This window comes from Catharus ustulatus, chromosome Z (assembly GCF_009819885.2).
Source record: "Catharus ustulatus isolate bCatUst1 chromosome Z, bCatUst1.pri.v2, whole genome shotgun sequence".
NCBI classification, from domain to species: domain Eukaryota; kingdom Metazoa; phylum Chordata; class Aves; order Passeriformes; family Turdidae; genus Catharus; species Catharus ustulatus.
The window spans coordinates 22,807,882-22,821,058 of NC_046262.2; the positions used below are offsets into that span (position 1 = coordinate 22,807,882).

The window sequence follows — 13,177 nt, forward strand, 5'->3', positions numbered from 1 at the left end:
TTTTGTTGGTGACCTCCCAACTTATGGTACACATGCTCCCTAAAATTTTTCTAATTCCTTGGTCTAATGATTAAAAAAACCCCAGATTTATACCAGCATAAATGGGGCAGGGTATGTCTCCGTCTTTGAAGTCTACACTAGTGCTAGAGCCTCAGCAGCTGTGATCAATATCAGTAACGATTTCACTACTGTCTATGTCAAAACACTGCCAGAGCTGAGATTTCCGCAAAGGTGCATGAGGTCACCAGTAATTCACTAAAAGGCAGTATTTCTTGGCAAACTCAAAGATACAGCGAGACAGAGTACACTGCAGGCATTCCATTTATATGAATATTATGCACGCCTGGTCATATAAAAGTAAGGTCTTTGGATCTGGGCCCTGCATTCAGAGTGACCAAACACAACAGTAACCTAGAGAAAGAAAGAGCAGATGGAGACAGAGCCCAGAACAGACCCTGCCAGAATCATTCCAGGACAAGGAGCAATCAAGCTTGGAAGGAGGATCAAGTATTCTTTCTTCAGCCAAAGTCTAATATTCATCTGGTAAACTAGAGTAGGCTTTTGAAGAGAGATTTTCTTGGATCACAGCCTCCACCTCTAAGATTTAACTCATCCAAGCCCCTGCAGTATGTTTGCTGCTGGAATATTTCACTCATGAGAATAAACTGCTTAAGAAACAAATTTTCAATTAAAATAGGAGCTGTTTCACAAAATTATTTAACTTCTATGCACTAACTGCTGTTTGCTCCATAAAGGAATAATTAAAAAAGGATAAGAAATTCATGTCTCATGCTATCTGCTACAGTTTAACTGTTAAGTCAGTAATTCAGAACTGTGCTTATAAAAACATTTAGGGGTCATAAACATGCTACTATCAGTTATACCACAATAAAACCAGAATATGGGGCAACCGTTGGGAACAAAACGCTTAAACGTGACATTTTCAAGTGTAACTAAGGCCCGATTTGAGCTCTTTAGATCAGATTTGGGTGCATAACTAGAAATACCATGCAGAGAAAGTACTGTTCATTCTTTCAAAACCACTGCTTTTAAGACCCTGCATTTTGCTGAGATGAGTACACTGGTTCACCACTTAAGTGATGATGTTCAATCTTGAGAGGATCATGCACAACTCACACACTCTATACTTGCAGCTGACATGACAATCTCCTGGATGCAGTTTAACTTACTGTATGAAGTAGCCATATGGGATCCCTAACACTTCAAGAGAAATCACATGTGAAAACACTGCCTACCACTTGCTCACCGCTGTATGCCTCAAGCAGGATTCACTAAAGTAAAAAGGAGGCAAAGAGATCCAATGAACAGTCTTGCTGCAAAAAGCCTCCCTCTCTTTGGCCCATCCTAAACATCAATCTGATGGTCCATCCTTTACATCAGCTAGGTTACAGACGTCCGCCGTCTACTCAACACAACAGCACAAGTTGCTTCATGCTGCCTATACCTATGCCACGGTTGCGTTTGTCCTGTTATAAAGACACTTCTCAAACAACAACCTCCTGAAGACAAAAACAAAAGAAACCATATAATGTTCCACCAGAAACACTTTAACAGACTAAGAGACTGTCAGCAACCATCAGACATGCAGGTATTCTTTAAAATCAGAGTTTGATATGTTCACACTTGTATGTACATAGACACATTTGTGTGTATACATACATGTACCTACATATATGTACAACATTTACATGCATAATTGTGTATATGTGAGAGGGAGAGTGAACATGTGTAATCTACCATTTATTCAGCAATTAAGTAAGTCAGTGTTAGGAATTGTATGACATTTTTGATGAGGCTGAGTTACCATGTATTACCCACTCCCAACACACACAGAGCTCTTATTTTCTTACCTCAGAAGGATTTTGGCAGACGTAATAAAACTAGCAATGTTTTGTATAACTCCATTCTCCAACAACGTTAAAGGAAAAGGTGTGCTTTCCTTCTTTTGTAGCACATTGAATAATTTCTCTATGTATAAACTGAAACTTCTCAGTAGGATTTCACAGTATATTCAATTCAGCTAATTACTCAGTAGCAAATTAATATAGCAGTGAAGTCAATGCAGCAACAAGAATGTACATAAATCACCAATCTTTATCTGAACCTTAAAATTAGAGTATATCCTAGATCTGGCTTACAGATCAATGGAACTCTCTATTTCTAAAACTGCTGCAATTCCTACTCTGACTTCTGATTAACTAATTCCAGTAAATAAAGAATAGCTTATTTCATCCCACAAATCATGTAAATGCCTGGAACATTTGTCTTGCATAGTCACATCTAACCTCCAGGGTCAGTGGAACAAGAACCTGCCTTTCATATGCATGAGGTAGCATGTGCGTGTGTCCCTCAAATTCCTGAGTAATAAGAACCAGTGATTGTCCCTAGGGGAAAAAAAAAAACAAAAAAACAAAACCAAACCAAACTGACTCCACTGACTCCTTTCTCCATACTCTATGTTTTTTTCCTCCTTTCTCAAGCATTCCTCAGAGTAAGCACCAAAGCTGAGTCAAGATACCAGCTGATTATCAGGTCAACCTCCCCTGGCCAGGAAAGAACAGTATCAAGGAGACAAAGGAAAGAGATGAAGGAGTGAGAGGGGATGTGAGAAGTGACAGCATGCAAAAGGAATGACTCCAGCACAAAGGTTAATCACACAGTTGTCAACATTCATCTGTCACACATCAATAACTATGGATTCAACACCAGTTCTACCATACACATTCCAAACAACTCACCTTTACTCATCCTTCCCATTACCGTAAATTCAAAATACTTGCTGTTGTCAGCTGATGAATACAGGCCAAATACAGTGGCTGTGCTCTTTGGCTGTAATTTGAATGTTGAGAGCAAGTACACTTCATTCAGCAAAGGATCCCCAAATGCTTGTTGCAAGAAGTTCAGTACCACTCGCTTGTTGGAATAAGGAAGAAGATCAAAAACTGGGGGAGAAAAAGAGCAAATTTCAACAGTAGATTAAATACAATCATGACCAGAGAAGAATGTGATTTAAAGCCACATATTGGAGATGGTACTCTCTTCCTACCCAAAATAAAAAAAAAATATTATCAATATGATGCTCATCTGTAAAGATCATGAAGTTCAAATCCCTGGCACTGGAAGGGCTATCTTAAGCAATATGGTCTAGGGAAACATGTCCCCACATATGCAGGGAGTTTGGACTAGACGGTGCCTGCTAAATACAGCTATTCCATGATTCTACCAAAATACCTATAATTTGTTGCAACTGATACTACTTTAGCATTTTTCAAAGGTATTACTGATAAGTTACTAACATAGAAATAACTAGTCTTCAAATTGAGGTACTCAAATATTTTTAGGTAGATCTCAAAAGTTCTTATTTTCTGAGGATTCACCTCAACAGAAAGCTTTTTTACCTATTTCTACTTTCATAAATTCAGATGTTTGTGTTCACATGTCAGTTAGATAAGGATTCAGCATTAAAATTTTCAGATAGTTTTCCAGAGTGCTATTGCATTTGTGGGGTATCAATTAAAATGCCAAAAAGCCAACAATATAATGTTCACAACTTCTTCTCACTTCACTGATTTTTTTTAATATATATTATACAAATAAGAATCACCTTTCCCTTCTGGCACAAAAAACAAAGAAATACAGGCCTGACCAAACAAAACAAACCAAAACAAAATAAAACCCACAAACCCTGAAGGCATAGTGAAAGCTGTTTCAAATTTTCAATTTAGTTTTTCCACAATGCATAAGCAATGAGTCTATGATTTTACACATATGTATGTTCACTATGTCCCTTATGGGACTGAATCAACAAACTGGGGCTTTCCTCAATATTCCTAAATCCATGACATCTCCAAACTCAATAGGAGTCTCCATTAGGTTTCTTGATTGTCTCCTATTCCAACCTGCTGCAGTTAAAGCGAGACAGCCCAGGAATTCTCTCCTCCATCTTCCTTCCATAGTTTTTAGAACAAAGCTGCTCAACCTCCTAGCCAAATGCTAACAACAGATGAGCTACAGTGGTGAGACAGCGGCAAACCACACTTTGGAAACCTGCCCAAATCCATCAAGGCTAGCTTTTCAGGTGAGAACTAGAAGACTGACAGAAAGTGCTAGGATGAGGAGGCATGGAGGAGAGAAATTAGTGACACAGCAGAGCATGGAACTTAAAACACCCCTTCTTTCCTCTAACTCTGTTGCCAAATAACACCAGCTTTTTAAAACCTTCCAAGGCTGTTTTCTGGTCACACTTAATCATAACTGCTTCAGGTGTAAACACTGCTCCACTACTGTTCAGCACTTTACAAGGTAATTATTAATGGTTTAGACACCTGGAGTGAAATCCTAACCCCTACCATAACAATTTCCCACTGATCCCCAAGAAGCTGAAAGCATCCCTCGTTGATGGTGGAGTTTTTCATCGGCCATCGCCCCTGACAAGTTTAGAAGTCTGGATCTTTTTTTTTAAATTCGCTAATACGCAACTTGTCATTGCAACAATTCTCTGAAATGTTTTCATATCGTAAAAAGGTCTTCAACTAAGGCTTTTGGGAATGCAGCTGTATTGTTGTAATTGGCTGCCGTTTAGATCTGCTTAAGTAATAACCGATTGAAGTGTCAAAAATCATTATGTAAGGCAGTGGAGGGGGCTAAAAATGTAGCGAAAACCACAAGCAGCTTTAAGGCTCTTGGAGTAGCACGAAGGCTCGGCAGCCGAGCTGGTTCCAGTCACAAGTTCCTACCGCAGAGCGATACCACCCACTTAACTCAAGCTCTAAAATACAGCAGCTCCCGAATTACTATGTGCATCACACTGCCACTGCAATGCTGGGTTTAGAAGCATGAGTTTTCCTATTAACTTTGCTACGTATTAGAGCTTTCCCAAAGAGTTTTCATGGCTTAGAAATTAACTTCTCCTTTAGAAGAACTTGCAGCCGAAAAAGGGCTATTCAGATACTCCAGGCACCTACCAGCACACCTACAAAACCTTTTGCAGGCTGCACGGGGGCGGCTGACAGCGGCTAGAACCCATCTCCTGCGGTGCGCCCCGCTATCCCGGCGGGGCGGCTCCGCGGGCGGGCTCTGCGCCCCACGAGCAGCACGGATCCGCTGCCCGCCACGGCTCCGGTTCCCCTGGCACCTGCACAGCTACTCCCCTTCGCTGCCAAGGCAGCGCTCTCGGCGGAGGACAGGGGACGGGACACTGCGAGCCCAGAGCCTTCCCAATGAAGAGGGAAAAGGAGAGCGCCCATGGGGGCGCGGGACCCTTACCTCGGGGGGCGGGCGCGGCGGCGCGGCCCGGGCACAGCTGCAGGGCGAGCGGCAGCAGCAGCAGCGCGGCGCCGCGCTCGCACCCCATGGCGGCCGCGGGCCGGGCAGCGCGGCGAGGGACGGCCGCCGCTGCACCCCGGGCCCCGCCGTTTAACGGGGACAGCCCCGGGGCCGGCACGGCCGGCGGCAGGCCATTGGCCGGGGCTCCCCCCGGGGGCGGGCGGGGGCCGGCCGGGCGCTGGCAGGGACCAGGAGGGAGCGCGCCGCCGGGACCCGATCCGGGCGGAGGTGGCTGGGACAGAACCGCAGACCCTCGCCACGCTCCCCAAAATCAACACCTGGGGATCCTATCTGGAGTCTGCTCTTTGAGGAGCCCTGGAAATTGAAATATGTTTAATGGCTCTAAATTCATAGTATCACAGAACTGGTAAAGTAGGAAAAGACCTTTAAGTTCATGGAGTCCAGTGGTTAATAAGTTGCTATGCTTACTACCACTCACAAGAAGATAGCCCCAAAAGTGAATTGGGTGTACTTTAGGAGCCAGATAAGAGTTCAGAAAGTTCAGGAGGGACAGCAATTCCAGTGCTGTTGCAAGCAGCTCTTCAGAGAACCACAAGCCTGGTGAGGGGATGTAGAAGAAGTGTCAGAAGCATGAAGATAATGCAGCCTTGTTCACCCAGTCCTGCTGACTGCACGATGCTTAACTTTGAGATTGGGTCAATTTTACTTAAAAACCTCTCTTGTCTCCCTTTCTATGCTCAGCAAATGGTGACCACATATTTCTTTGTGTCTCCTGACAATACAGCTGTCGTCTTTGCAAAGCCCCCTCACAGTTTCTCTGCCTGCTCTTCAGTCAGGTGTTTAGTGTCAACATTTAAGGTCTAACATATATTAGAACAGATTCTCTCTCATGCATGTCTGAAGTCAAAACAAATGGGGATGCTCTGGTGTATAGACTTGGTAGGAATTTAAATACTCCACTTTTCCTAACTGAAGACCATCACTAAAATGGGTCATGCAGATTGCAGACTGGGGCAAATTTGGTTCCAGGAGACTCTGACTGGCAAACTGACGAATGTGTAATCTTCTCCTTTGCTCCATTTAAAGAGCTCAGACGCATTGGGAGTGCTCAAATTGACCAGATGGAGACTATGGAAAAAGGCTGTTTGTTTTAGCAATCTCCCAAACTCAACAACTTTGCCAAAGTCAATTTTTAAAAAACCTTTTTCTTTCGACTACAACAATTTTCATCACTGTGTGTTCCCTTAGGTGATCATTATCCCATTGTTGTCCTCTACCTCAGAAAATTCTAGCTTCTGCATTACTGATGTTAAGAAAGTACAGGAGAAAGGGAACAAGTGAGAAACCCAAACACATTGTGAGCTTCCCATCCTGCTGCACAGCTCTTTGTCCTGTATATCTCTGTATGTATCAGCTCTCTGATGAACCTCTGTCACATCAGAAATCCAAGAAGCCCTTCTTGGCCCCATCGCAGCTTGCTATCCACACTCAGTTGGAAAAGTTGGAGCTGTCTCATATTATTTGCATCACAAAAAGTAGGGCAACACTATAAGGGAAAGTTTGTATTAAAGTGAGCAAAGTAGTGTTGATTAATGTTCAGTCTCATCAGGCTTGGTGCATGCATCTAAGGAGTGCCACAGAGAACAGCACTTGGGGGGTTCATTGTGTTCAAGGCAAGACACAGCGCACTGCAGGGCGGGGGCTGTGACCACTGCAAAGCGGCTGTCCGAGCAGCTCTACACCTCAAGGAGCACAGCTGTGGGCAGCTCTCCAACACAGGCCCAGCGAGATTTTCAGATACCTTCAGCTGGCCTTAATTCACATGTCCTCTAATTGCCCTCCCCACATGGCAACTTCTCTACAACTCAGCTTTACTCTTACATCCTCGCTCCTGCAGTGGAAGTGACAGGATGATACGATAGCGTCAATGGGCTGGCCAAGAGCTACACAGAGCAGTGAGAAAAACAGGTCCAAGTGCAGACTGCTGTGGAGCAGTAAAAAAAGGGAGGCTAAAAAGAGTAAGCAAGAAGCAAGAAGAAGAAAAAAAAATAGGAATAACTTTGAGTGTCCTAAATTCCTTAAAAAGAAGTGTTAGTTCAGAATTTGTCCCCAGCCTAAAGCATGGGGAGATAGCACAGATGCTCCAAGGCTAATATGTGGATCTAGAGCAGCACTGATGATGTTCAACTGCATGTTAAGGAAGAGCCTTGACTCAACAAAGAGCATTTTTTGCAAACATATACTTAAGTGCATGACACAAAAACACTATGAACATCTACAAAATCATTACAGTTCTGGACAAAAAAAAAAAAAAATTGTAAGGGTTTGCTTTCACCTAAGGGGAACTTCATCAGTAATTTGCAGCCATTTATTATGTACTTGGAGTTTATTGAGTTTGAGTTTATCAAAGCATATGAAATTTTTTCTTGAAAGATTTCGTTATCTGACAAAAACATTATTAAGTAATTATACCTTACCTTTCCTTACTTTTGACTTAAATACAGAAGAGTCTATTACACTGGTGATGACCAGCCCCACAGGAGGATGATTTTGTTTGTAATATTATATATTCATTAGTGTTAGATTTGTGAGGGCCATATTCTGTTCTTGCTCTGTATCTGCTTATTCTTTGTGCTTACTCAAAAAGAATGCACATGGAAGCAATGTCTGGCAAACAGCCAATGTGGCACAATACAATATGAGAAAAGGGAACAGTGTATATAAACATAAGCTTAAGTCCATGTTTAGATGAACTTAGGACATGTAATGGTCATTGTAATTTTTCCAGTTTTCATTTGTATTCCGAGTTTTATATGTTGGAATATGTTACATACTAAAGGGTATTTTGTGCTCAAGCACAATCTTCTTTAAGGGATTTCAAAAAGTAGAAAGTTTATCTTTGTCTCAAGGAACTATTTGACCTTTTAACCAACATTTTCCATAAAAAAAATGGAATACTAGCAATTGCCTTTTCACTGTAGTGTATTCTCTGAAGTACAAACTCCAGCTTAAATTACTGGAGGTTAAATAAGAAGCAAAAATAAAAACATGATTAATCAATTGTGTTTCCAATAAGCTTTCATAATGTCAGTCACATTTTGTAAGAAATTCATGTGACTATAAATTTTTATATAGAATCTGCAAGAAAACCTCAATCACTATAATGTTTGACCTGTGTTTGTACAGTAATTTCACGATTATAAGCCGCACCATTTTGACTAAAATTTTCCTCCCAAACCGGAAGTGTGGTTTACATTCAGGAGCGGCTTATTTATAAACATTTTTTTAAAATTTCCCAACCCGGAAGTCCAAGCCAGCAGCAGCCCCGAGCCGAGCCAGAGCCCGCCCGGCCCCGGGCGGTGGGGCAGCGGCGGCGCAGCGGCAGCGCTGCCCAGGCCCGGGGGGCATGGCAGTGGCACTGGCCAGGAAAGCCCCTCTCCCTCTTCCTGGCAGCAGTGGCCTGGCACGCCACTCCCCTGCCTTGCAGCAGCAGCGGAGAGCGGGGCCGGGGCCGCTCCCTGATGGCCGACCCGAGCAGGGCTGAGCCAGTAAACCCCGTGATCCTGCGATTCTGTTACTAATTGGCAACTTTGTGAAAGTTGCACACGGATCCTTGCTGCGAACAAAAGTGCGGCTAATAATCCGGTGCAGCTTATATATGGACAAAAAACCTAAGTGTTGTCGACACCCGGACCTGTGGCTTATAATCAGATGCGGCTTGTAATCATGAAATTACTGTAATTTGATATTTTAAGCACACAGAATACAGAGAAGCTGCAAACATTACAGATTTTGCTTTAAGAAATGCCTATAACTAGTTCAAATTCCAAACAATGGGGTAAGGGAAATAGAAAAGCACCCTGCTGCTTAATTCACCTTCCATGTTTGGTTCCTAATATGCATCAGGAGACTCACTGTTTCATGGAATTATATGGATGAATCAGGATTCATGGACAATTAAGATACAGAAATCTTAAGGCAAGTGATGTACCAGCTCTACAACACATCCTCTCATATTTATGTCAACACTCCTGTTTTTGATCCTGCTTCATTTTCAAAAAAAGAATTGTTTGTTTCAAGGGTTTCAAGTTTTAAAAACAGGTTTCATAAGAATTTTTGCTTTTGCAAAAACACAAATTGAAGCTCCACTTTTTCAAGTCAAGTCATATATCCATCTTACATGCATCTACTTAACTTTTCATTTACTCTGATAGGAATTCCACGTAGGCAACCAAGAGGAAGAAGTTCCTGACATGAGGGAGGGAAGGTAGAGATTGCCTCTGTTTTTATCATTGTTCCAGACTTCACAACAACACAGAGGTACACTGGGCCTGAAGGCAATGCAAAGTTTACCACCCTATTTATCTATTAAGCCTCTTGCAGCCTGTCTTAAGAAAAGCCAGATGACAGAAAAGCTCATCGACTGGTTAGGTTTTTCTTAAAATAAGACTCTAAGTTCATCACATCTAACCACCAACCCAGCACCACCACCATAATCACCACTAAAACATGTCCACAACATTTCCAGGAATGGTGACTGCAAACCTTTCCTGGGCCACTTGTTCAGATGCTTGACAACCCTTCCAGTGAAGAAATTTTTCATAATGTCTAATATAAACCTTCTCTCGTGCAACTTGAGGCAATGTCCTCTTGTTCTAACAGTTTTTACTTGAGAGAAAAAACTGAATCCCACCCACCTATAGTGTCTTTTCAGGTACAGTAATTTCACGAATACAAGCCGCACCAATTTGACCAAAATTTTGGTGGAAACCCGGAAGTGCGGCTAATATTCCGGGGCGGCTAATCTATTAACAAAATTCTAAAAGCTGCCAACACGGAAGTGAGAGCCCGCGGCAGCCCCAAGCCAAGCTGGAGCCTGGCCGGCCCCGGCAGAGGTGGGAAAGCCTGGCAGAGGCGGGGCCAGCAGTGTGGGGGGCGGGCGGCTGAGCCTGAGCCAGCAGGGCGGGGGAGCCCGGGAGAACTGGGGCTAGCAGTGCAGGGGAGCATGGCAGAAGCAGGAAGGCCGGCGGGTGGGGCTGCCTGGCAGCGGGGGAAGCCCAGCATAATCGGGGCCAGCAGCGTGGGGGAGCCCGGCAGTGCGGGGGCCTGCAGTGCTGGCCAGGGCGAGGAAACGCGGCGGCGGTGCAGACGGGAGGGGGCGGCCGGCGAGCCTGGTGGCGGCGGCGGCAGCCCTGCCGGCGGGGCGAGCGAAAGCGGTGCTCGCGAAAGCGCCGCCGCGAGCCGCGAACCGCGAGCCGCGAACCGCGAGCCGCGAACCGCGAGCCGCGAAAGCGCCGCCGCGAGCCGCGAACCGCGAGCCGCGAAAGCGCCGCCGCGAACCGCGAGCCGCGAGCCGCGAGCCGCGAACCGCGAGCCGCGAGCCGCGAGCCGCGAAAGCGCCGCCGCGAGCCGCGAACCGCGAGCCGCGAAAGCGCCGCCGCGAACCGCGAGCCGCGAGCCGCGAGCCGCGAGCCGCGAGCCGCGAGCCGCGAGCCGCGAGCGCGCCGCCGCGAGCCGCGAACCGCGAGCCGCGAAAGCGCCGCCGCGAGCCGCGAACCGCGAGCCGCGAAAGCGCCGCCGCGAGCCGCGAACCGCGAGCCGCGAAAGCGCCGCCGCGAACCGCGAGCCGCGAGCCGCGAACCGCGAGCCGCGAAAGCGCCGCCGCGAGCCGCGAACCGCGAGCCGCGAAAGCGCCGCGGGGCGGGCGCGGCGCTCGCGAGGCGCGGCGCGGGGCGAGCGAAAGCGGCAGCGGGGCGGACGGCGAGCCCGGCGGCGGCAGCCCTGCCAGCCGGGCGAGCGAACGCGGCAGCGGGGCGGTGCTGACGGGAGAGGGGGGCCAGCGAGCCCGGCGGCGGCGGCAGCACCACCCGGCCAGCCCCGCCGAGCCGTGGCGCTGAGCTGGGCCACCCGGCCCCGTCGGCAACCATGAGTGGGCCGAGCCTGCCTGGCCCCGCCCCGAGCCAGTAAAGCCCGCTATGCCGCGATCCTGTTACTAATTGGCCAATTTGTGAAAGCTGCGCACGGATTCTCGCGACGAACGAAAGTGCGGCTAATATTCGGGGTGCGGCTTATCTATTGACAAAGACAGCAACATTGTCGAGGCACCGGGGGTGCGGCTTATAATCCGTGCGGCTTGTATTCGTGAAACTACTGTACTTGCAGACTGATAAGGTCCCCCCCGAGTCTCCTTCTCTCCAGGCTAAACATCTCCAGCTCCCTCGGCATTCCTCACAGGACATGTGCTTCAGACCCTGCCCCACCTCCATTGCCCTTCTTTGGACACACTCTAACACCAGAATTACCTTCCTGTAGTGAAGAACCCAAAACTGGATGCAGGATTTGAGGTGCAGCCTCAGCAGTGCCCAGTACAGGGGGACAATCCCTGCCCTGCTCCTGCTGGCCACACTACTGCTCATCCAGGCCAGGATGCCATTGGCTTTCTTGGCCACCTGGGCACACCCTGGCTCATGTTCAGCTGCTGGCACCAGCACCTCCAGGTCCTTTCCAGCCACTCTGCCCCAGCCTGTGGCACTGCCTGGGGTTGTTGTGACCCAAGGGCAGGACCCAGCACTGGGCCTTGTTGAACCTCACACCCCTGGCCTCAGCCATGATCCAGCCTGTCCAGATCCCTCTGCAGAGCCTTCCTGCCCTCCAGCAGATCAATAACCCACCCAGCTTGGTGTTACCTGCAAACTGACTAAGGCTGCACTCAATTCCCTTGTCCAATCATCAACAAAGACACTAAACAGGGCTGATGTAAGTATTGAGCACTTTGTAAAATACTTATTATAGAAATAGATCTTTGGCATCCCAGCTGCTAGCATCCACCATTCCCTTTCAGAGCTTTGCATCTCAGTGCATCTCAGTTCACATGGTGAAAGGACCAAAGCAAAGTACCTGGACAAACTGAGAAGTTAGCTGGTGCCTGTAGGGTAGAAATGACATTAAAAATATCCTTAGAATATATATCTTAAATGTCTTTAGAAGGAAAAATATAATGTAGCAATTAAAAAATTTTTCTCCTGTTAACATTGCTATGTTTTTCTGAGGGAAAAAAGTGGGCATTTCTGTCTTCTCCCATGTACCTCATAAAATGGAGCAGAATGATCTAGTGGATCTGTGGCATAAATTTTTATTGTGACACTTTCTTCCACAAATTTCATGTGAATCTAAAATTGTGAATCTGGGAAGGCAAAAGGAAAATGAAGCTTTACTCTTACTCTCCTCTTTATGCACAGAAGACCTTAATAAGGGTGGTCATTGCAGGGGCTTTTTTTAGTCAGTGTGGGGTATTTTTTCCTTTCATGGAAGGATGGAAACTTGACTTAGCATTTAGGTGTGCTGTGGCACATCAGCACAAGCTCTGGAACAAACAGTTGACAACTTGATGCCTCTAAACATCTGCACTTATAAAACCACACTGAATGGGTTATCATTATAACCTGGTCAAAACTGGTAACATATGATCAGAGCTCCTTGTTTTTAGAGCCAAATTGCTGAAGGTTGCTCTTCACAGTTGATTGAGAGCCATAATTTTTTTTCTTACTCTTATGAAAAGTCACAACTCTGTGTGCAGTGTCAGGGCTGGAGGGTAAGGGTTCAGCCAGACAGTACCAAAAGTGTTTCAAGAGGACTACAGCTGCTGGACTATGGCTTTCAAGAGGACTACGGCTGCAGCACTTCACCACAGGATCACAGGTACTGTGTCCCCGCTTGTCCCTTCCCCAGAGGGAATCTATCTGGATACAACCTGAAAGGATCTTGTTCCTGGGTTGGCCTCTTCTCCCGGGGCAAGTAGTGACAAGACGAGATAGTTCTCAATTCAAGGACATTGAGAGGCTGAAACAAATCCAGAGAAGGGCAGGAGAAC

The 13,177-nt window shown here is 46.3% G+C and overlaps 1 protein-coding gene across 2 annotated transcripts in view; it reads right to left on the reverse strand.

The window, feature by feature from the left end:
* The window catches only part of THBS4 (thrombospondin 4), a 46,937-nt gene that overhangs the window by 32,667 nt on the left and 1,093 nt on the right, over positions 1-13,177 (reverse strand). The window contains exons 1-2 of one of the 2 annotated variants that reach the window (XM_033085736.2): positions 5,287-5,374; positions 2,760-2,963 (exon numbers count right to left, since the gene is read on the reverse strand). In XM_033085736.2, coding sequence (XP_032941627.1) covers positions 2,760-2,963; positions 5,287-5,374 — 292 coding nt within the window. Of the gene's footprint in view, positions 1-2,759; positions 2,964-5,286; positions 5,375-13,177 lie in introns of those variants that run through there. The other variant, XM_033085735.1, reaches the window with a different exon arrangement.